The sequence below is a fragment of the Miscanthus floridulus genome, chromosome 11 (assembly GCF_019320115.1).
Source record: "Miscanthus floridulus cultivar M001 chromosome 11, ASM1932011v1, whole genome shotgun sequence".
Taxonomy (NCBI): Eukaryota; Viridiplantae; Streptophyta; class Magnoliopsida; order Poales; family Poaceae; genus Miscanthus; species Miscanthus floridulus.
In genome coordinates this window covers 67,466,737-67,489,536 of record NC_089590.1, presented here as the reverse complement: position 1 = coordinate 67,489,536, position 22,800 = coordinate 67,466,737, and the positions used below count along the sequence as shown (strand labels likewise).

The 22,800-nt window shown below is 47.9% G+C and overlaps 1 protein-coding gene and 1 pseudogene across 3 annotated transcripts; both read right to left on the bottom strand.

Moving 5' to 3' along the window:
• Positions 1–1,954: 1,954 nt before the first annotated feature.
• Positions 1,955–6,065, bottom strand: LOC136491103 (probable inositol transporter 2). Of its 3 annotated transcripts, none has more exons than XM_066487329.1 (7): positions 5,895–6,065; positions 4,831–5,005; positions 4,217–4,287; positions 3,744–4,079; positions 3,506–3,613; positions 2,698–3,303; positions 1,955–2,608 (listed from the first exon to the last, which is right to left on the bottom strand). In XM_066487329.1, the coding sequence occupies exons 2-7, from the start codon at positions 4,961–4,963 to the stop codon at positions 2,111–2,113; spliced, it is 1,752 nt and encodes a 583-aa protein (XP_066343426.1). In that variant the 5' UTR covers positions 4,964–5,005; positions 5,895–6,065; the 3' UTR covers positions 1,955–2,110. The 3 variants fall into 3 exon arrangements, with proteins under 3 accessions (XP_066343426.1, XP_066343424.1, XP_066343425.1); XM_066487327.1 differs by having other exon boundaries at positions 4,831–5,069; positions 5,895–6,063; XM_066487328.1 differs by lacking the exon at positions 5,895–6,065 and having other exon boundaries at positions 4,831–5,305.
• Positions 6,066–7,317: 1,252 nt separating this feature from the next.
• LOC136491113 (uncharacterized) lies at positions 7,318–19,026 on the bottom strand (annotated as a pseudogene).
• Positions 19,027–22,800: the final 3,774 nt, after the last annotated feature.

Genomic DNA, 22,800 nt, shown 5'->3' with positions numbered 1-22,800 from the left:
AGGTTTTTTGTTTAACTAGCTTTTGTTTCTTGATATTGCAATCAATTAGGTAATTACTTTTCTCTTGATTACTAGCAAGACCATTATCAAACCAAAACATAACTCACTCCTTGGAAAATGACTAGCAAGCACCCCTAAGTGATTTTTTTATTGCCAGAAGTTGGAAATTTGGCCAAATGCAGGAACCAAATGAGCATGGCCATCAACAATCTTCTTCACTATACACTGTAATTAGTATTAGTTAGTTATGAGGTCAGTAAGTCATATTAGCTTATGGCCCTTCCATCTTTGTGAAAGTGCTCCATTTAATCCGTCCCTGTTTTTAATCTTAGTTCTTTTCTACAGGTAAGGAAGATCAAAGAGTAGAGCAGAGAGGGCTAGCTCTTAGATGTATCATGGAATCCTTGTGCATTGCAATGTACATCACTGAATTGAGTAACATGATGCAGAGGTGAGAAACCCTCTTAGGAAATCCTGTAATTCATCTTAGTCATACGAGCATCGCAATAAAGTGTGGATGACTCTGTTAAACTGTCTACACACCATGTAACATATAACTAATTCAGATTCAATGAAAGACAATGAGTTCAATGTCTGTTGTTTCACATATCTTCATTTGCCTCTTTGTTACACTTTATAGTTTGTTATGTTGGGTAATCTGTCTAGGCTTGGTATTTTGTTCAAGAATACCGTATGATATCATATCTGTTGTTATTGTTGCTCAAGACGAGACACGCCCCACAGCTATTTGGTTTCAACTTTGAAGCGCAACAGCTATTTGGTTTCAGTCACATTGGTGATAGAGATGGTGACTGGGGAGGCGTGTCGAGAGTGCTGGTGCTGCCCCAACGATCGAAGCATGATAGAAAACTGGTTTTTGAGGCCTCCTCTTAGGGAAAGGCTCCAATGATTAGATCATTCTCAAAAGGCCTAGCGAACAGTCAGCTTAGGTGTTGAATCACGGAGCACTTTGTTATGTTTCAGTATTTTGTAATTGTAATCACGAAGCACCTTGCAATAAAAAATTAATTTAAAAAAGAAAATTTTGATTGTGTTAGTCTTGTTCAATCTTAAGAGTTCACTAAAACATTGCATGGGAAACATATAGATATGAACCATCATCTTGATTGTGTTAGTTTTGTGGTTCCCGTTGCAACACGCGGGCATGAAACCAAAACCAATCGTGCTCAATCACAGGCCTGTCATCGTGTGAAAAAATCCCTCTGGTCATCGATCTGCCGAACCCTGCCATTCCTCCTCTCCACGATCGCTCGGATTTGAGTCTCGAATTGCTCGTAGTTTTCCTTCTGGTCTCGCGCCTCGTTGCGCTGTCCCTCCCTCTGATTTTTCTTTCCAAAAACAAATCTCTAAAAACCAAAAATAATCATATTACGTATTGGTTGTGGCGATTATCTCCTTTTCTATCCTGCGTGATTCCTTTTTTCCCCTGTAGCGAACAACTCTACAAAAGCGAGGTAGATGAGGAAGCATTCAGAAACCCACAAAGATAGTATGGAGATGCAATAGAACTTATTTATAGATTTATTGACGCACGAAAAAACAGATATAGAAGATTTCTTTCCGCCGATATAAAACATTATCTTAGCCGTATAATGAAAAGGTCTATACAGTAGAGTTTATGAGCATGTGACGCCGCGCTCTACGTGACTGTGTTAATTTCATGAACTTTGTTTTTGTATATTAAATATCACTTTAACGTCGGTATTTAATTTCATAGTATTGTTATCTTATCGTGCGATCCGTGTGTTTTTAGTACAAAAGTTTAGTTGTCCCGTAGCAACGCACGGACACGCTACCTAATGGTAAAAAGTAAAAAGTAAAAAACAATTTTGAATGTTGTAGAACAAAGATTAAATGCTCTAGAACAAGATTAAATATAACAAGCCACTCCAGTGCTAAAATCAAGATTAAATGCTCTAGAACAAAGAAAATCAGCTATCAAATGTCAATTTTTCATAACTGAATGACAATGACTAATGCCTCCTTTTTACTTCTTCGAAATCTAGAGGGGGATCAGCAGACGACCTATTATAAACTACCACTACGAATTATTGCTACTCGAATCTAGATAACAGAGCCTATGCGAATTTCATGGCGTGGTGAGGCCAATCTCACTGTTTTTTGCCGGCTCGATGCCACCATGGTACCTCTTCCAGGGCTTGTAGTCGTTCCTTTCCAGCATGCGCTCCACTTCCTCGAACTGCAGGCCCTTAGTCTCCGGCACGGTGAGGAAGACGATGATGAGAGCCAGGAAGGAGACACAGCAGAAGAGGAAGAAGGTGGCCGATGTCCCGAGTGCCTTGGTCAGGGACAGGAACGTCTGCGTCACGATGAGATTGGAGACCCAGTTGGCAACGGCCGCGATGCCGCCGCAGATGCCCCTGAACCGCAGCGGGTAGATCTCCGAGTTGACGATCCACGGCACCGTGCCCATGCCGGGCGAGTAGGAGACGATGTACGCGCCCAGGCCGATCAGCGCCAGCCACCCGAAGTTGTTCGGGCACCCCTCTGTGTAGAACTCCCGGTGGTCCGCGCGGCACGCATGCCGAGACTCGTCGTTCAGCGCCAAGCACGCCCCCGGAAGAAGCTGCAACTCCGACGAGATCGTAAGCGATTCCGTTAAGATGAACGTGCAGCAGCAACCCTGCAGACGAGAACGAGAAATGGTGCACTTGCCTTGTCTCCCTGGTGAGCACAGAAGCCGCACGTGGACGCAGCCTTGAGGCAGTTCATGCAGCTCCAGCGGACGTTCGGGTTGAACTCGGGACACGTCTGGGTCTGGTTCGCCAGCAGTCGGGTCTCCACGTCGCTGACTGGTGGGGCGTGGTGCGCGGCGCCCAGGAACGTGCCGCCGAGCACGGCGAGCCACACGACGATGCCAACCAGGCTGATCAGCATCAGGCGCCTCCGGCCTGCCCTGTCCACGAAGAACATGCTGACGATCGAGCCGATGGCGTTCAGGCCAGAGGTGATGAGGGATAGTGCCATGGCTGTGTTGTTGGACGCATAGCCGGCCAGCTGCACGATCGTCGGGCTGTAGTACATGACGGTATTGATGCCCACGAACTGCTGCGCGACTTGGACAATGACGCCGGCCAATAGCCCACGGCGAACGACCTTGCTGCCCAGCGCCTTCCTCAGCTTGCCAATGAGGCCATGCTCGATGGAGCCCTCGAGGAGCACCTCTTCTTCCACAGACCGGCGCATTGCGTCAATCTCTTGCTCGACCTCATTCGCAGGGTAAATCTTCTGCAAGATTGCTGCAGCTTCCTCTTTCCTGCCCTGTTCGTTTCACAAAGAAAGTGCAAATTGTCAGTATGTTCCTTCCCTTTCGCAGCATAATCCTTTCCTCGTGTTGGCATGCAACAAAGATTCACTAGATTATTATGTAACTATCTGTAAGGTGCAGACAAAAGGGTGGTATTTGAATCCTAAGTAATTCTTGCATAAGAACTACTTTTTGTACAAAAATACTAATATCAACCTTCCTGTAGAGCCATCTTGGTGATTCTGGAAGCATCAGCATCAGTACGAACTGGACCAGGGCAGGAACCCCTGCAATGCCAAGCATCCACCGCCAGGTCCCCGGCACCTGACACAGGTATCGGAGGTAACGTCAATTATTTCTTGCAAAACAATGTTTTCCCACTTTTTTCAAAAAAAAAAAAGTTTCCCAAACTTGTAGAAGATGACAAGAGTTGGTCTAGTTGAGTGATGAGTACCCTAGTGAAGGCTAGATTAATGAGGTATGCCAAGAACTGGCCACCAGTGATGAGAAGCCCATTGGTGCTCACTAGAGCACCTCTGATCCTAGCAGGGGAGGCTTCAGAGATGTACAGAGGAGCTGTCATGGAAGCCATCCCAACACCAAGACCAACAAATACCCTACCAACAATGATAATATTAGGTGTTGGGGAAAAGGCCATGATTACGGCGCCTGCAAAGAACAAGGCATCGGCAATTATGATGGAAGGCCTCCTTCCAAACTTGTCATTCATCCAGCCACCAAATGCAGCTCCAACTATAGCTCCAGCAACAGCCATACTGACTATTGTCTCCTGTTATTTGGAATAAACCGTGAGTCCGTGACATCACATATCAGCGTAGCTAGAATGTTAATGTCTGAAGAAAAGGTCAGATGAACTGAAGTTAAACTTGAACCACAGTGCATGAAAAGGGAAACATTGACACATACCCTTAACACAGTGCTCTTTTTCACTGCAGCAAAATCATCTCTAATGTAGAGAAGGGCTCCAGATATGACACCTGGCAAATAAAATGTCAACAGGGTAATAAATCAAACACCTAAACTCCACTCCTGGAGTAGTATGTAAATGAGATGGACATGGAAGATGGGAAGTAAGGATGTCAAAACGTTTTATAAGAACAAGCACAGCATGCAAGGTGTACCACAGGATTAATATCATCATGAGTTCATGACAGTTGCAACTTGCAAATAAAGAAGAAAATTTTCTGGACTTTTTTCTTCAAAATTTCAAGGTGTTGGATAAAAGTTAAAAGCAGTTCCTCTTGATTTCTTCACTAATGTCAAGAAAGAGATATCGAGCAATTGGTTATTCATAGTTGAAAACTTGAAACTAGAACATTTTGTCCTTCAATATATATGCATGTTGTTTGTCAGGTTTATTCTATTTCAATACAGTACTAAAATCTGAATTGTGAGAAAATAAATCACAGGAGTGGATTGAAACATCTATAAATCAGCTTTGGTTACCAGTTACCACCAAATAAATAAATGTCTTGAAAAAATGTCCAGCATCGATGTTATAACTTGTCATGTTCAGATACCTGTATCATATCCAAAAAGAAGACCACCGATGCCAGCAGACAGCACAAGCTGAAGGATGTAAGGCTGTGTCCAGGACAGCCGCAGGCACTCCTTGAATTCCGCCTTATCTGCTACGGTCACACCGCCCTCCATTGATATCCAACTTGGTGTGTAGGTGCTCGGGAACGCACTTCACTGTATCGGTGAAAAAGGAATTCACTAGAGTTGACACCAACAACGCAGGCTCTAGTAAATTGTGCTGGAAGTGCAGATTACGACAGTTCAGTAAATCAAACATCAGGATTCTTTTTTTATGGACATAATAACATGCGAAATTCTGAGCATCACGCTCAATCAGAATAGGGCGAAACAGAATGTGGAAACAGTGGCTGAAAATCTCTATCGAGATGAAAAAAGGGGAATCTTATAAAGATGCTTTTACATAAAAAGCCAAATGTATTTTGGCTCCGTTCGCTTCGCTGAAAAGATAAGTCAAAATACTGTTCCGGCTGATTTGTTGTGAGAGAAAAACATTGTTTCGGCTGAAAAAGCAAGCTGAAAATGACGGATTACAGGAGAAGCGAACAGGGCCAGCATGTTACATGTAGCCAATAGCCATAATCCTATCTTTTGGATGGCAAAAGCAGCATCCTGCATTGCAGAGAACTAGCATCTTGTAGCCATAAACCATAATCCCTGAAATAGTTCAGACTTCAGAGTCGCGTGAACTTACCCAACCGTGGCGAAAGGTATAAACGAAATCTCAGGCAATAAGATTCAGACAGACGGGTAAGAAAATAAGACAAAAATCAGACGAAAATCTCGTATAACGATACGATCTTCGTTCGCAAAACAACAGACCGATTCTTATGGAAAGTTAGGATCTGCGGAAGGAACCGACACACACTGACCCCAGAACAACCTCCCATACCCGTACTTCCCGTGAAACCCCTCCACGCTTTTGATGAGGAGAGAACGAGTAAAAGGAAACCCGCAGAATCCCCAACCTCTCCGCACGGAGGACCGCGGCGGAGGATGCGAACGAGAACGGAATGCGTGCAGCGGCGCAAGCCAGAGGCCTCACCGAGAGAGAGAGAGACGAAGGAAGCGATCAAAACCCCTTCTCCGTCAGCGCCGCACAGAAGAGAGCCGAGACTCCCTCCCCCCGAGAGGCCGAGAGAACCAAGACAAGACGAGAACGATGAGGCAAGCGGAAGCGTGGCCGTGGACGTTCGATTTATTGCGGACGCCGCGCGGCGCGACGCCTCCTCGCACGCGCGGTGTTCAGTGCGGCCCGGGGGCGGGCGGGCTTGGCTTGGCCGTCTCGTGCTCTCCTCGGCGGATGATGCGATCCCGGCCGTCCGAGACGATGGACGCGTGCGATCCGCGGAGCGGGTCCCATATTCTGGCTTGTACCGGGCGCCCGTTCAGCGCTTGGGTGTTCGCTGCTGCTGAACTGCGCCTGCGCGCGATCCTTTTGACCCGCCCGGATCTCTGCCCGTGCGGTGCGGCGGGTCGGGCAGGAACTGGGCTGCTGCTGCTGCCTGATGGGAAGAGCACACCCGCGTGGTCTTCGCACGCGCTGCCGCGGGTGTTGAGTGAGTGGTGCGGGGATCGCAGGTGTTGGAGCACGCAACAACTTCCCGGATCGGCTGCCCAAATTAGGATACGGGAGCCGACCAGCCCAAATTAGGATACGGGCGCCGACCTACTAAAGATAGTGTGAGCAGCATCAGAAAATCGGAACCGCAAAAGTTGCGAGGCTAATCCACACATATCCAAAACTGAGCAGTAAATGTTTGGCATTTCGAAGTACATCCTACGGGAACTGTATCATCAATGGCGTGTGTTCGCTATACTTCTCAAGTATTTCAGCGCAATACATTGTTTGCTTTAGGAATGAAAAAAAAAACTATTTTCAAGCGCAATACATTGTTTGCTTTAGGAATGAAAAAAAAACTATTTTCGAGAGCAATACATTGTTTGCGTTTGGAATGGAAAAAAACAGTTTTCATTTATAATCTACGACAGGTTGCACCAGCCGGGAATCGAACCCGGGTATGTACCGTGGCAGGGTACTATTCTACCAATAGACCACTGCTGCTGGCATGCTTTCTATGTCTCTGTCTTCATTTTTAATTGTAATTTATGACTGCTGCGTGCGTAACCAATGCTTAACGTTCCCACTTCCCAACGGGCAAACGCAAACCTGATGAGTTTGTCTGCCATATATTAACACCCGACCAACCTGATGGGTAAACTAATTTGTCTGCCATATATTAAAGTATCACTCCACACAACGTAATTAGCTTTGGGACGAATCCATGATGCACAGACACGTTCGTTACGTGGTGCAAGAACGTAAAATAATGCCTGCACATTTATAGAGGCCAGGTCCATGACATGGGGACGAGCCTCACCTTCGCCTTTTTTTCATAGAAGAAATATATGCAACGACATATATGATTAATAAGATGCTGGTTAACCATTTCATGCCCATTGGTGGATCATGACAACAAAAAACTCAAGAAAAGCGTGCATACAAAATGATGCCCGAAAGCACTGATCACAGCAATAAATTATTTTTATCTTGGACAAAACATTCTCTGCAGGGAAGCATCCAGTATGAGAAATTGCAGCCTCAGTCGCTACCGCTACCAATCAGAACTCCGACTGGAAACTTCAATTAATCCCAAACTTGCAGACTGGGCACAGCTTCTTTCTTCTAAGCCGCTCGTCAATACACTGCACCGTGCAAACAGTTTGACATCAGAAACACGATAAAATTCAGCGAAAGTGATTGAAACATAACAATCAGGAGGGATACCTCTTCATGGAACTTGTGAAAGCATGGCATATGGCGGATAGTATCTCCCACAGAAGGATTTTCAAGGCAAACAGAACATGGATCTTCAATGCTATTGGACTGTCGGAAACAGGAAATCACGGGAAAGTAGTTAGGATTTTTCAGTCAAGAAGGAAAGGAAAAAAAACTTATACCAGTTTGGAAGGTACCTGAACTACTGACCGGCGGCTAATTATTGATCTGGCTTTCTGAAGCACCAGCGTGCTGGTGGTTATTTTCATCCAGTGCAAGCAGTGCGTCATAGTCATTTCTGCAACAAACCAACAAGTGCTCTTTTAGGACGTTCAAAATTTCATAGTCCTTTTTTAGAGGTGGGGGTGTCCAAGAGAGAATTGCTATAGTAGCATAAATGCAGATAAAATAAACCACCCAGTACAAGATTTTAAACAGATGAATAGGCGGAAGATAAAATCATTTTTTTTAATATCTTTCCTTGAGAAAAAGATGATATATGCACACGAAGAATGACATATAGATGATAGATACATAAAGCTTTCATTTCAAGCAATATAATGAATTGAACATGTAGACTGTGTTGAATTCTCAAGTCAATCAAGCAACTTGAAGGCGAGTGGAACTCTAACAGATGAATAGTAGAATGATCACTTACAAGTCAATGTTTGGTTGAATGTGCAAAGTACCAGGATATCTTGCTAAAGCAGCTCCCTGAAAGTAGCAAAATAGAAGCTGTTAATAATCTTCTATCTAAGGTAGCAAAAAAAAATGCTAACTCAATGAAGACTATCATCACAACTGAGTACAGAGAGCAGCTGAGAACACCCCTGTGGTAAAGTTAGGAGTCCAAAGCATCTACCAGAAAACTACAAACAGAAGCCAAGGCATGATAGTGCTTGTCCATAGACAAACATATAACTGATCCAGTATTTAACCAATCAAATTCCAATGTATATTAATAATGTAGTAATACGGCCTTTCAAAAAATAATCTAGTAATACAACTGGAAGCCTAAAAAAGTTGTATAATGTTGCCATATGATTTGAATGCATTGAAGCTGAATAACATGTTGGTTGGTCTAAAGAAACCCAGAAAAAGTTCTTTTACTGATATTCAATTATTCATAGTAAAAACAAAAAAGGGCAAGGGAGAATTAATACCAATCCCAGTGTTATTGGAGCAGTATTCTGCAGACGGGAAATCATATCGTTTGCTGTCGCCAATCAAGCCCTAAGAGCATTTCGATAAGAACTCAAACGAGAAGCCCGGGCATCTCTCTATAATAAAAAAAGGATTAAACATGTCAATTTCAATAGAGACAGCACAGCAAAGGAATTTTTTCATAAAGAATACTTTCTTTCTGCAAGATTTAGTTAGCGTATTTCTTGTTTTTAATATTAAAAAATATTAACTTCTATTCAGATCTTGTATTGCAAGAAAAGCTATAAGAGCTACTGGTCAGTAGCTCACACATATGCAAAACATAAAATGAGTTCAGTGCTCTCACAGTATTGTTTTGGAACCTCCTTACAGGCCTAGATGTCTGATGTGTATCTTCTTCATGTTGAAGTGACATTGCTACGATTGCATTAATCTGTTTTTGTCATGTACGGGCGCCAGTACGTGAGGCGCCATAGGGCTCGCGACGTCCGTCGCGCAGCAGAGCGCGCTGCCCGCGCGGGAGTCGGGCCGGGCGACGCTGGTGCCCAGGCTACGGCCTCTGGCTGAGCAGAGGAGTCTGCAAGGACGACGCGTGACTAAGAATAGAAAGATTTAGTCGGTTATGGTTAAAATAGGAAGAGTCCAAGTTGGTTAGGAATTGTAGCTCTAGTCGGTTAGCATCCAAGGTTATTTAAGCATGTACGTGAACTCAGGAAAGGATAAGCAATATCAGATTTCTCAAATATACCTCTCTCCTAAAATCTCTCAAGCCTGCGACAGGGAACTCACCCTCGCTGGAGAAGACGGCCGACGGCTACGAACTCCGTAGCCGAGGTCCTGCTACCCTAGGGCCCGACGCCCTTGACAACCTGGTATCACGGTCACGATCCTCCTCTTCCCGCTCCGCTGATCCACCTCCAGCCGCACCAGCCCTAGCCGTTGCGCCTGCGCCATCTGCACCAACAACCTCATCTCCAGCCGCTGCGCCGCCAACCCTCATGGCGGAACCATCCAACGCCGACCTCGCCAAGCTGATCGCGGGCCTCTCCAGCACGATCACCTCCCTGCAGGATGACGTCGCGACGCTGAAGAAGGACAGGGAGAAGTCCGCCTCGTCGTCGGGTACGGGACCGGGCGGTGATGGACAGCACCACAACGACCGGCCGCCGCGATTTCAAAAGCTGGATTTTCCACGCTACGATGGCAAGACCGATCCGCTGATCTTCGTCAATCGATGCGAGTCGTACTTCCATCAGCAACGCATCATGGAGGAGGAGAAAGTCTGGATGGCTTCATATAATCTGGAGGACGTCGCCCAATTGTGGTACATCCAAGTCCAGGAGGACGAGGGCACTCCCCGGTGGAGCCGCTTCAAGGACCTCCTCCACCTGCGCTTTGGGCCGCCCCTGCGCTCAGCGCCGCTGTTCGAGCTCTCTGAGTGCAGGCGCACGGGCTCCGTTGAAGAGTACCAGAATCGCTTCCAGGCCCTTCTTCCACGCGCCGGGCCACTGGAGGAAGTCCAGCGAGTACAGCTCTTCACGGGAGGACTCCTACCGCCGCTGAGCCACGCGGTGCGGATTCATAACCCGCAGTCGCTCGCGGCCGCCATGAGCCTGGCACGCCAAGTGGAGTTGATGGAGCTCGACCGGCCGGCACCGGCCCCTGCCCGGGCTGCTCCGCGCGGCCTGCTGCCAGCACCAGCCCCACGACCGGCCCTGCCCGCCCCTGCTGACAAGACTGCGCAACCACCGGGCCGTACAGAAGGGGCCCCAGTGAAACAACTCTCGGTGGCGGAACAGGATGAACGACCCCGCCTTGGGCTGTGTTTCAACTGCGACGAGAAGTACTTCCGGGGTCACAACCGCGTCTGCCGGCGCCTCTTCTTCATCGGGGGAGTCGAGTTATCCGACGCCGGCAAGGAGGACGCCGATTCAGCACTGGAGGCCCCAGTTTTCTCCCTACATGCGGTGGCAGGTTTACCGGGTTGCGACACGATGCAAGTCCATGCCGCGGTAGGCGCCACTACTCTCGTCGCGCTGCTCGACACAGGCTCTACCCACAACTTCATCGGCGAAGATGCAGCACGCCGCTCCGGGCTGTCCGTTCGGTCTCAGCCCCGGCTCACGGCTCGGGTGGCTAACGGCGAGCGGATCGCCTGCCCAGGGGTCCTCCGCGACGCCTCCATCACCATCGACGGCGTGACGTTCCACGTCGACCTTTACGTCATGCCGTTGGCGGGCTTCGACCTCGTCCTCGGGACACAGTGGCTCGCCACCTTGGGCCCCGTCGTTTGGGACGTCGCGGCACGCACCCTGCAGTTCCAGCACCAGGGGCGTTCCGTCTGCTGGTCTGGCGTCCCGGCAACCGCGTCTCCGTCCTTAGGCGCCACGACGGCGAGTCCCACGATCACCAACGACGCCACGGCCGCTGGGGAGCCCCTGCTGGACGCGCTCCTAGGGGCTTTTGGGGTAGCCTTCGCCGAGCCCCAGGGCCTCCCTCCGAAGCGCGCCCACGACCACCGCATCACCCTCAAGCCGGGCGCGACACCAGTGGCGGTCCGGCCCTATCGGTACCCTGCGGCGCACAAAGACGAGTTGGAGCGTCAATGTGCGTCGATGCTGGAGCAGGGCATCGTCCGCCGCAGCGATTCGGCGTTCTCACCGGTCCTCCTCGTCAAGAAGCCGGATGGATCATGGCGCTTCTGCGTCGACTACCGTGCCTTGAACGCGCTCACCGTCAAGGACGCGTTCCCGATCCCCGTCGTCGATGAGCTCCTCGACGAGCTACACGGCGCCCACTTCTTCTCCAAACTCGACTTGCGGTCGGGGTACCATCAGGTGCGGATGCGGGCTGAAGACGTGCACATGACGGCGTTCCGCACCCATGATGGCCTGTACGAGTTTCTGGTGATGCCATTTGGGCTTTGCAACGCCCCGGCAACGTTTCAGGCATTGATGAATGACGTCCTGCGGCCGTTTCTTCGCCGTTTCGTCCTTGTGTTTTTTGACGATATTTTGATATACAGTGCGACATGGGCAGACCACCTGCGGCACCTCCGCGCCGTTCTCTCTGAGCTTCGTCGCCACCAGCTCTTTCTCAACCGCAAAAAGTGTGTGTTCGGCGCGGCGTCGGTCTCCTACCTCGGCCACACCATCTCCAAGGACGGCGTCGCCATGGATCCGGCCAAGGTGCAGGCCATCCGCGACTGGCCCACTCCGCGCTCGGTGCGTGCGGTGCGTGGGTTCCTCGGCTTGGCGGGTTATTACCGCAAGTTCGTCCACAACTACGGCACTGTGGCCGCCCCGCTCACCGCCCTCCTCAAAAAGGACGGTTTCGCCTGGACCGACGCAGCGACCGCGGCGTTCGAAGCTCTCAAAGACGCGGTCACCTCGGCTCCTGTTCTCGCAATGCCGGACTTCTCCAAGCTGTTCGTCGTCGAGTGCGACGCCTCGTCCCATGGTTTTGGGGCGGTGCTGGTCCAGGCCGGACACCCAATCGCATTCTTCAGCCGAGCCATCGCTCCTCGCCACCGTGCACTGGCCGCCTACGAGCGTGAGCTCATCGGCCTTGTCCATGCGGTCCGGCACTGGCGACCGTACCTGTGGGGGAGCTCCTTCATCGTCAAGACGGATCATTACAGCCTCAAGTATCTGCTTGATCAGCGGTTGGCGACGATTCCGCAACATCATTGGGTGGGCAAGCTCTTGGGCTTCGACTTTACCGTCGAATATAAGCCCGGGACGACGAACGTGGTGGCAGACGCTCTCTCCCGCCGCGACACTCCGGAAGAGAGCGCTATTCTGGCTCTCTCAGCGCCCCGGTTCGACTTCGTCGACCGTCTTCGCCACGCCCAGCTCGCGGAACCGGCCATCGTCGCCATCCGGGATGACGTGCTGGCAGGCATACGCACAGCCCCTTGGGCTATCGTCGACGGCATGCTGCAGTACGCGGGACGCTTGTACATTCCGCCGGCCTCCCCGTTGCTACATGAGATCTTGGAGGCCGTCCATGCTGAGGGCCATGAGGGAGTACAGCGCACGCTGCATCGACTACGCCGGGATTTCCATTTTCCTAATATGAAACAAGTTGTGCAGGAGTTTGTCAGGAGGTGCGCCACTTGTCAGCGCTATAAGTCTGAGCATTTGCATCCGGCGGGGCTGCTGCTTCCTCTGCCTGTGCCGCAGGGGGTCTGGACAGATGTGTCGCTTGATTTCATTGAAGCACTTCCTCGAGTTCGCGGCAAGTCGGTCATCCTGACAGTGGTGGATCGATTCAGCAAGTACGGCCATTTCATCGCGTTGTCCCACCCCTACTCGGCTGAGTCCGTGGCACAGGCCTTCTTCGCCGACATCGTTCGTCTACATGGAGTGCCGCAGTCCTTGGTGTCTGACCGCGACCCAGTCTTCACCTCCAAGTTCTGGCGCGAGCTGATGCGGTTGATGGGCACCAAGCTGCACATGACATCGGCGTTCCACCCACAGTCCGACGGGCAGTCCGAAGCGGCCAACCGCATCATCACCATGTACCTGCGCTGCCTCACGGGCGATCGGCCGCGCCAATGGCTTCAGTTGCTTCCGTGGGCGGAGTACGTCTTCAACACCGCCTACCAAAGCTCTCTCCAGGACACACCGTTCCGGGTTGTGTACGGGCGTGACCCTCCGTCGATCCGGTCCTATGAGCCGGGGGACACCAGGGTGGCGGCTGTTGCCCGCACCATCACTGACCGTGATGAGTTCTTGGCGGATGTGCGTCATCGCCTCGAACAGGCGCAGCAGGTCCAGAAGCACCACTACGACCGGACGCACCGCGACGTCACATACGCGGTGGGCGATTGGGTCCTTCTTCGCCTCAGACACCGGCCGGTCGCCTCCCTGCCCAACTCTAGCACCGGCAAGCTGAAGCCCAGATACTACGGACCGTATTGCATCACCGAGATCATCAACAACGTCGCCGTTCGCCTCGACTTGCCGGCCGGCGCTCGCATTCACGATGTGTTCCATGTCGGTGTCCTCAAGAAGTTTCACGGACCTCCTCCAACGGCTCCTCCACCACTACCAGTCCTCCACCATGGTGCCGTGACCCCAGAGCCTGCGCGTGCTGTCCGGACCCGCTTGGACCGTGGTGTACGCCAAGTCTTGATCCAGTGGAAAGGCGAGACGGCTGCCTCCGCGACTTGGGAAGATGTTGATGCGTTCCTCGCCAAGTTTCCAACATTCCAGCTCGAGGACGAGCTGCATCTCGAGGGGGGGAGAGATGTCATGTACGGGCGCCAGTACGTGAGGCACCATAGGGCTCGCGACGTCCGTCGCGCAGCAGAGCGCGCTGCCCGCGCGGGAGTCGGGCCGGGCGACGCTGGTGCCCAGGCTACGGCCTCTGGCTGAGCAGAGGAGTCTGCAAGGACGACGCGTGACTAAGAATAGAAAGATTGAGTCGGTTATGGTTAAAATAGGAAGAGTCCAAGTTGGTTAGGAATTGTAGCTCTAGTCGGTTAGCATCCAAGGTTATTTAAGCATGTACGTGAACTCAGGAAAGGATAAGCAATATCAGATTTCTCAAATATACCTCTCTCCTAAAATCTCTCAAGCCTGCGGCAGGGAACTCACCCTCGCTGGAGAAGACGGCCGACGGCTACGAACTCCGTAGCCGAGGTCCTGCTACCCTAGGGCCCGACGCCCTTGACAGTTTTATGGAAAACTGAGAATCTGACTGTTTTCTAATCATCAAGATGTTGAATGGAGTACTTAAGAGAGAGATGATGAGAAATTACCTCTTCTGTTGGGGCAAAACGAGGAGATTCATTGTAAAGCTGCTCCTGGAGTTGGCGAGCCAATAACTCATCCGACTCCAATTGTGCTTCTATGTTCGGATCAACAGAGGTTCCATTAGTGAATCCACTCGAACTAGGTCTAGCTTCAGGGGATATGTCATCTATGGTTATTATAGGAATATTATGCTGATGACTGGTATGATTTCTGCCAGCTGATATTTTTGACGATTGAAGAGAACCTCTAGGTTCGTCAACAGCACTAGAGCTTTCACCAGTATGAGAAGTTGAGGTTTCTTTTCTCCATCCTTTACGAATCATTATTGTTTTATTCCCTAACCTATCAGGAACCATCAGGGTTGCGCCACTAACTGAGCTATGATTGCCTCCAGCAGATCCATGGTTTTGATTAGATCGCATGGAAGATCCAGATTCTCGTCTGGAACTACTAGTTGCGTTACCCATAGACGAAATGGGTAATTTACTTGTGTGGTTGTGTGTTTTTCTCCAACCTTGCTCCACGTTTATATCAGAACTGTTTTTGTTTACATAAGTTCCAGCAGTACTAAGATCAACCCTGCAACAACAGAGGTAGAAGTAAGACATAACACATGTTGCTTCTCCAACAGTATAGTGACCAGAAAAAACAAAGTATTCATTTCATATGAAATATAAGGTATCTTGCTAAACAAAGTAGAGTGGGCAAAAAAAATGCCTTCTAAAGCAATCAGTTGGGTTTCAACGTAATCCATGTCCATCAAGCTAACTGTACTGTAATTATATCAGTTCATTCAACTACCATTTCTTACATAAGCCATATTGCCATGTTTTAATCTTTTAGAAGAGAAGACCATACTCAAATGAATTAGTATAGCATGAAATGAACTAGTTATTCCAGTCATAAAAGAGATGAAGACAGCTTTTATGAGAACAGATAGAACATACCCCCTCAAATTAGCTTCTCCAATTTGATCACTATCCAAGATATCACTGCTAATTCCTTTTCCTTTGTTGTTGCGGCCTGATAAATTAGCTTCAGAACAATTGCTGCTGTTTGCATGAAATTTGGACAGTGGAACCGAAGTCCTGCCAGTTGTGTCTGTTCTCAGTTTTTTTGTGGCCCTTGTGTCCATATTGTGTCCAGGGATCAATTTATTGTTCACTTTAGATCTCTGCCTTGTCATTATTGGTGAATTATCAGTGAGGTCAATCACATTGCTTCTGTCAAATGCATCAAGCTGAGGATGTGGATGGTGCAAATGTTCACTTGAAGAGCACATTTCCCGTTTTTCATCAACTTTTACATTTCTCTTGGCTATGTTAGAGGGAGAAATACATCCATTGCGGACCAGCCTTTTTTGGCCAACATGCCTTCGAGGAACAACACACAGAGGGCTTGTAGGTCCTGCAATGACCTTGTTAGTGATCACTTCCCTTTTGATCTCCCCAGAACTTGATCCTGGACAAACATCAGCACCTGTTACACCTTTCAGCTTATCAGTAGTGCTAGTGCATGTTCTGTTTCCTGGTATTCCCACTGGGATAGTAGGAAGACCTGATCCTATGCCTAGAAAGTTTGCATTCTGATGACCTGCATCTTGCTGAACAACCTCTCCATCTTTAGCTTGGAAGGTAGGTTTCCTTCCTCCAGTCACACTACAACTTATGTTGTTCGAAATGCTTCTGCTCTGATCCAAGCCATGTTTTTCAGCCCTCTTTTCATTGTCAACAGATATCCCTGTCCTGACAGATTTCTTTAGGGCACGTTCGTTTTGCAGGGAATGGAGTGCCGGAACCGATCCGGGCCAGAACGTAGCTGTATTTTATACGGCCAACCATGACCGGGAAGCTTTCCGGCCGAAAATCAGACTAAACGAACGGGCCCTTAGGGAAATTTTTGCATTATAGTCTTTTGACAGTTCCAGAATCTGTGCTGTTTCAGCTTGTTTGAAAATATGATCAGTATCTGAAGCTGCAGGTCCTGCAATGATCTTGTTAGTGATCACTTCCCCTTTGATCTCCCCAGAACTTGATCCTGGACAAACATCAGCACCTGTTACACCTTTCGGCTTATCAGTAGTGCTAGTGCATGTTCTGTTTCCTGGTTTTCCCACTGGGATAGTAGGAAGACCTGATCCTATGCCTAGAAAGTTTGCATTCTGATGACCTGCATCTTGCTGAACAACCTCTCCATCTTTAGCTTGGAAGGTAGGTTTCCTTCCCCCAGTCACACTACAACTTATGTTGTTTGAAATGCTTCTGCTCTGATCCAAGCCATGTTTTTCAGCCGTCTTTTCATTGTCAACAGATATCCCTGTCCTGACAGATTTCTTTAGGGAAATTTTTGCATTATAGTCTTTTGACAGTTCCAGAATCTGTGCTGCTTCAGCTTGTTTGAAAATATGATCAGTATCTGAAGCAGGCCTGGTGCAGTGGTGAGAGCTGTCTCACTGAGTCACCAGGTCGTGGGTTCGAAGCAGCCTCTCCGCAAATTTTGCGGGGGGAAGGCTTGCCTCGGTTTTTCCCTTCCCCAGACCCCACTCATGTGGGAGCCTCCGGCACTGGGTCTGCCCTTTTTTTTTATCAGTATCTGAAGCTGCAGGCAATACACTACAAGCATTATTTTGACTTGAACCATGCAGGGAATTGTTCTTGAATCTAATTCTAAGTTTACGCACTGGTGATGGATTAGCAGTTGCCACTGTATCATCCCTCCCAACAATAGAGCTGGAAACATGGTATTTTGACTGCTGTTGGTCAGGAGTGTCAGGAACCTCAAGAATCGCATCAAAATTCATGTCAGCCATATTCACTCTAGTTATTTAAGTTGCAGAAACTTGCCCCTTCACCTGTGCATGGAAACTTAAGATTCAACATTTTTTCCAATGGTCACTTTACAAAACAAGCATTAACACTATAATGAGAACATTACCTATATAAACAAGAAAGTAAAACCAATAAGCAATAAGAACATGCAAAAGCTTGATTGGGATTTGGGAAGCATGACCGTTACACATCAAAAGAACTTGAAAACTGGCATGGCTCTAACAATGGGGACACGGGACTTTGACGATGATAGCATGGTAGTGACACCGGGGATAGTGAGGCAGCTCATGGCAATATAGTAATGAATAGAATAGCAGGTGAAAGCAGAGAAAAAAAAGGAAGGTTGGGACTTGGAAGCAGGTAGACTAGGGGATGGTGTGATTAGAAGTATGGGTGTAAGGCAAGATCGCAACAGTTGGACTGGATACAGCTAGTCAGATACCAAACACAACAGAAGCGGGACATTCAACTGAACTAGGTGAATGCTTTCTTTAAAAATAATGCTTTTCAGAAAAAGTTAATCCTAACCAGATAGGATTGAGGACTAATTCAAGACAAAAACAGTTAGCATTGAGCATATCAAGCATGTAGCAGCTTGCCTAATTTTGAAGTGCAATATACTATCTAGTTGTTACAAATGCCTTATGTACTTTACTTAAAACAATTCAAAACAACATAACCTATCTTTCAAATTTTCCCAAATCAGCCACTATGTTGTATCGGTAACATCAAGCAATGCAATTGATTTACTCAGAACACATTTCAAACACATCCCCGAATTACAGGTAAATACCTGCATGGTGCTATAACATCAAATTATTAATCTCATCAACTCTTAAGCTGAGGTTTACTCTCAGTGACAACTCCAGGGCTGGCCAGAAGGCCCTATTACCCCTACTGGTCCACAATAACTTGCCACTACCTGGCCACCAGCATACCTGCGGCGTACAAAAGTACGATTGTCATATGTAAAATTTGGCGGCTTTGCCTCACCTGCTTATCCCCTCTAGAGAGAGCTCAACGAGACGGTGCTACCAGGCCGGTGCAGACCGGCCTTCAGCGCACTAGGGTTGAGATTCGTCTACGCCACGAGTAGAAGGCGGCGCGACAGAGTGGAGAAGAACAACGGCGGCCCGATCGCCCCGTATCGGATGGAGATGGAAAGGAGCGCAAAAGCCGCGGAGGAGGGCCGCGGCGTGGAGGTAGAGGAAACGCTGTGACGGGGACGCGATTGGGAGAGGACGCGAAATGCGGCCACACAACCCAAAACTCATGGAAATCACAGTTGGGAACCCATCGGCGTGTCTAGAACCAGCGAAGAACCCTAGCACGCAATAATGTGACGACATCGACGGAGATTACCTTGATTTTTTTCTCCCAGTCTGATGGCGAAACGCTGCAAACGCACGATCCCCAAATCCTGCGAATCTGGAGCGATCCGGGGAGGGGCCCCGAATCAGGAAGACGGCGGCCGCAATAGCCGCCTGCTCCCCAACGCCCTTCCTCCCCGATTTCTCTCTCCCCCCCTTCCCTCTCTCTCTTCGGTGCTCAGTTTCATTTTGAAACAGAGCCCAAATATCATCGCCGCTCCTCTCTTTGCCTTTCCGCTGCCGCCACGGCCCTCGGGAATCAGGTAATGGGGTGGGAAGGTCTGCAGCTGCACGTGACAGGGAGGACGTCTGGCGCACGTAGACACTCCCAACCAGGCCCTGTTGTCATCGCTTTTGGCGCGTGGGCCTGTGGAACAGCAGCTTCTCGGAGGCGACTCTAGTGCATTTGGGAATTTTCCTTTCAAGTTTTTTTTTCCACCAGACCTCGCCACTGGGAATTTTCCCTGCAACTGCCAGTTCTTTTTTACCGAGACCTAATAAACGCGCGTATACACAAACACAAACTCACCAAGTTACCAAACGCACCGTACTCCTACCAGCATCTCCGATAAAATAACCCCACCCATATGGACACTTGCAAAGAACTGAGTTAAGGAATGAAGTCACCGTATACACATCCTCCACTTGAGCATCTTCCAAATTAGACCAACCTTACTATACTAAAAAAAAAAATAGGGTCGTTAAATTCTGAAATAAAATCCAAAAAAAATATGAGCACTCATGTCCAATCGAGAACTTGAATCCGAGTGACGGATTCCACCACAATAAAACACATCCAGCTGAGCTATACTGAGTTCACTTCCCTACAAATTCATTTGTAACAGTACCTCTTGGAGAAAAAAACGTTTTCTTGGAATAATAACACATCAGCACGGACTTGTTAACTTTCTAAGAAAATCCAATGAAATGGCTTGTCGTGATGACATTTGGAGAATTTAGAATATGAGTTCAACCCCCATGAAAAAAAATCTGAAGTGATTCCTTTGTTTCTCTTCTGTTGTCTATCAGAATCCATCCAACCGGTGGCCATGCAGGTTTTTTTATATTCCAAAGGATTCAAGTTGCATACTTGAATTCTATGATCAAGAATGTCCCAAAGTGACTTTTAACATTGTCACGAGGTTTCTGCAACTCTAAGAATTTGTTTGGATCCATTAGCATTAGCCGGGAACGTTTGAATCCACCTACTAATAGATGATCGGATAGTGAGTTAAAAATGTGTATATATAAACTATTAGCACCTATTATCAACTCCAAACTAGATAATAGAACTAATAGTTCCAGGATCGGTGCTTAGCCCTGAGGGGAAAGCAAGAGGGGCGGTTGTCCCAGGGCCCCAAATCCCAAGGGACCCCACCACAGATATGTGTTCCATAGGTGTATGGCTTGGTCAACGCCCAACAACAAACCGAGAAGGCCTGAAACAGTTGGCGTCCACGACGTACTTGCTTGACGTGATCCACTCGACGATTCCTCGTTTTCTTGAGGCCCACTCTCCCCGAGCAATGGAAGCCAGACAAAACTATAGCGACTCCTCTAACTAATCGACATAATACATATACTTTTTGTCATTATGGGTGTGTTTGGTTAGGTGGCCGACCCTTGGCCTGGTTTCCTAGAGCCAAGATGGGCTTGTTTGGTTGGCTATGGGTGGGTTGTGGCCTGGCTTTGGGAGACCATCCGTACACCCCTGGCCTGGCTATGAAAGAACGCAGGTGGAGGTCATTTTTCTGGGGCCCAAGCTTCACCTCACCTCCCGCGATCGTACGACGCCACGCCTCCTTCACATCCTCTACGGCGTACATCGCCGCAAATCCTCCTCGTCCGTGCGCCGGCCATCTCCTTCCTGTACAGCGGCCATCTCCTCCCTGTGCATTGGCCATCTCCTCCTTGTATGGCGGCAAGCCGCTGGCACCGGCGCTGGCACCATCTCGCACCCCCATCTGCTCCCGCCTCCTGCTGTGCAGAGGTGCTTCTCTCATCTTCTCCTGTATGCAGAGGTGATGCGTCGCCGACCATGGCGAGGGGCGGAGGAGAAGCACTTTCTCCTATACGTAGAGGTGTTGCGTCGTCGGCCCTAGTGCTGCTGCCATGCATGCCCTAGTGTAGAAGATGGGTGTCAATGGCGTCCACCAGGTGCTCGACCAGGTGCTCGTCGACGTGCTTGCCAAGGTGCTCACCGGCAAGGTCTCGCTAGTGCCTCCTCCTAAGCACCCACCACTTGTCCGATGAAATCCCTCAAAGGGGGTAAACTAACCAAGTGGAAGAAGGGGTGACTTTATGTAAGTGCATCTAGCCCTTTAGTGGGTTTTGGTGAATTGAATAACAACACCATTAAAAGGTATAACAAGTTTGCTAAGTGTTGAATAGGAAATTGAATTTATTGCATACACTTGTAGATTGTGGAATGAGAAGTGTATATAGGTTCAACAAGAAGACAAACTTGATGATATTCCACATGATGTTCAAATCAAGGCCAAAATTATGTATTGTTGTGTTGGAAGATCACGAAAACAATATAGTTCAAGAGAAAGACAACAATGCAAATAGAGTTGATGAAATGGCTTCTATGTTAAGGAATATCATAGTATCATGAGAAAGCAAGCATATTTGGCAAATGTTAAAAGAGACATGAGTTAATTATTTTAGATTGGTCTCAATAATGGCTTGCTTTGCATGAACAAGAAGAGTTTGATAGTGGATTAGCTTTGATCAAGGATTGAAGAATGAGTCAAGAATGCATAAGTGAAGAAATACCAAGCAAATTTTTAAATGACAAAGGACACAACTCATATTGGATATAAGTCGGTCTCTATGTTGGTTTGCTTGTATGGATAAAGATTTGGAAAATCACTTTGCATTGCTTTGATCAAGCTAGAAGTATGCAGATAGATATTAAAGTGAGTGTTAGGAGTGTTAAGCCAAGATGAAGAGGATATAAGGAATCGTGAATTGGCTTGACCATATTGATGTTGATTCATATATGTCTTTATGTGAATCAAACTAAAGCTTGATTGATCTCAACATTCATATCTAGAAGATATTCAAGCAAGGATTATACTATTAAAGAAATGGTTTTTCAATAGATACTTAATATGATATGACTTGAGTATGGCTTGATAAGGTGAAGATAGCAAGGAAAGGGCTTCGAGGGACTAAGTAAAGGTGAAGGGCAAGCGATGGCTTGAGGACCGAGGTACCATGGCTAAGATGAAGAAGAGAGTACTTGCATTGAGTCGAAAAACTAATCAAGCTATGAGGAGTTATATTGTGTTGAGGATCAAATCATTAGTAAAAGTGACTTGAATCCATTGAGGTGAACTCATATGTATGGAAATGGTTCAAGTCACATGCTCAAGGTGTGTTTGCTCGAATAGATGAGATAAAGTTGATTGCAACCCCTTATGAAGTGATATTGAGAAGAAATGACATATGAAAACATTGAAGACTCAAGTTATTAAAATAGTTATATTCTCTTGATCTTGAGTATAGGTATGTCATACTATCAAGGGGGATGCAATACGAATCATAGACAAGTCTCAAGTGCTCAAACTAACCAAACCCAAGTTCTAACATGAGAGAAACACATTAGCACAACACTTGCACTTATTGATCTTGGGGCTTGTTCTTTACTAGGTTGGATAGCCCTCGAAACAAGATTTCCAAAAAGTCCAAGATCATTGAAAACAGAGTTCGGAGTAAAAAGTTATGGCGTTTTCTGTGAGGTGACATATGCTGTTTCTGGGAGCTGCTTTTGTGCCGCACCTGTATAGGTCATAACAGCTAGTTTCTGAATTGCAATGGCTAGCTTGTGTGGGGTGGATATAAATACCCATCCCACACCTCCTAGTCTTGCTGCTGATGCTCCAACCATTCCAAACCCTTCCCAAGCCATTTGTGAGCTCTCTCTAACCCCTCTATTTGTGAGAGTGATTGATTAAGTGTTAGAGAGCAATTAAGAGCAAGCCAATCCTTGAGCACTTGTCGGGCTTCATCAATCTTCATTGCGCATTTGTTACTTTTGGAG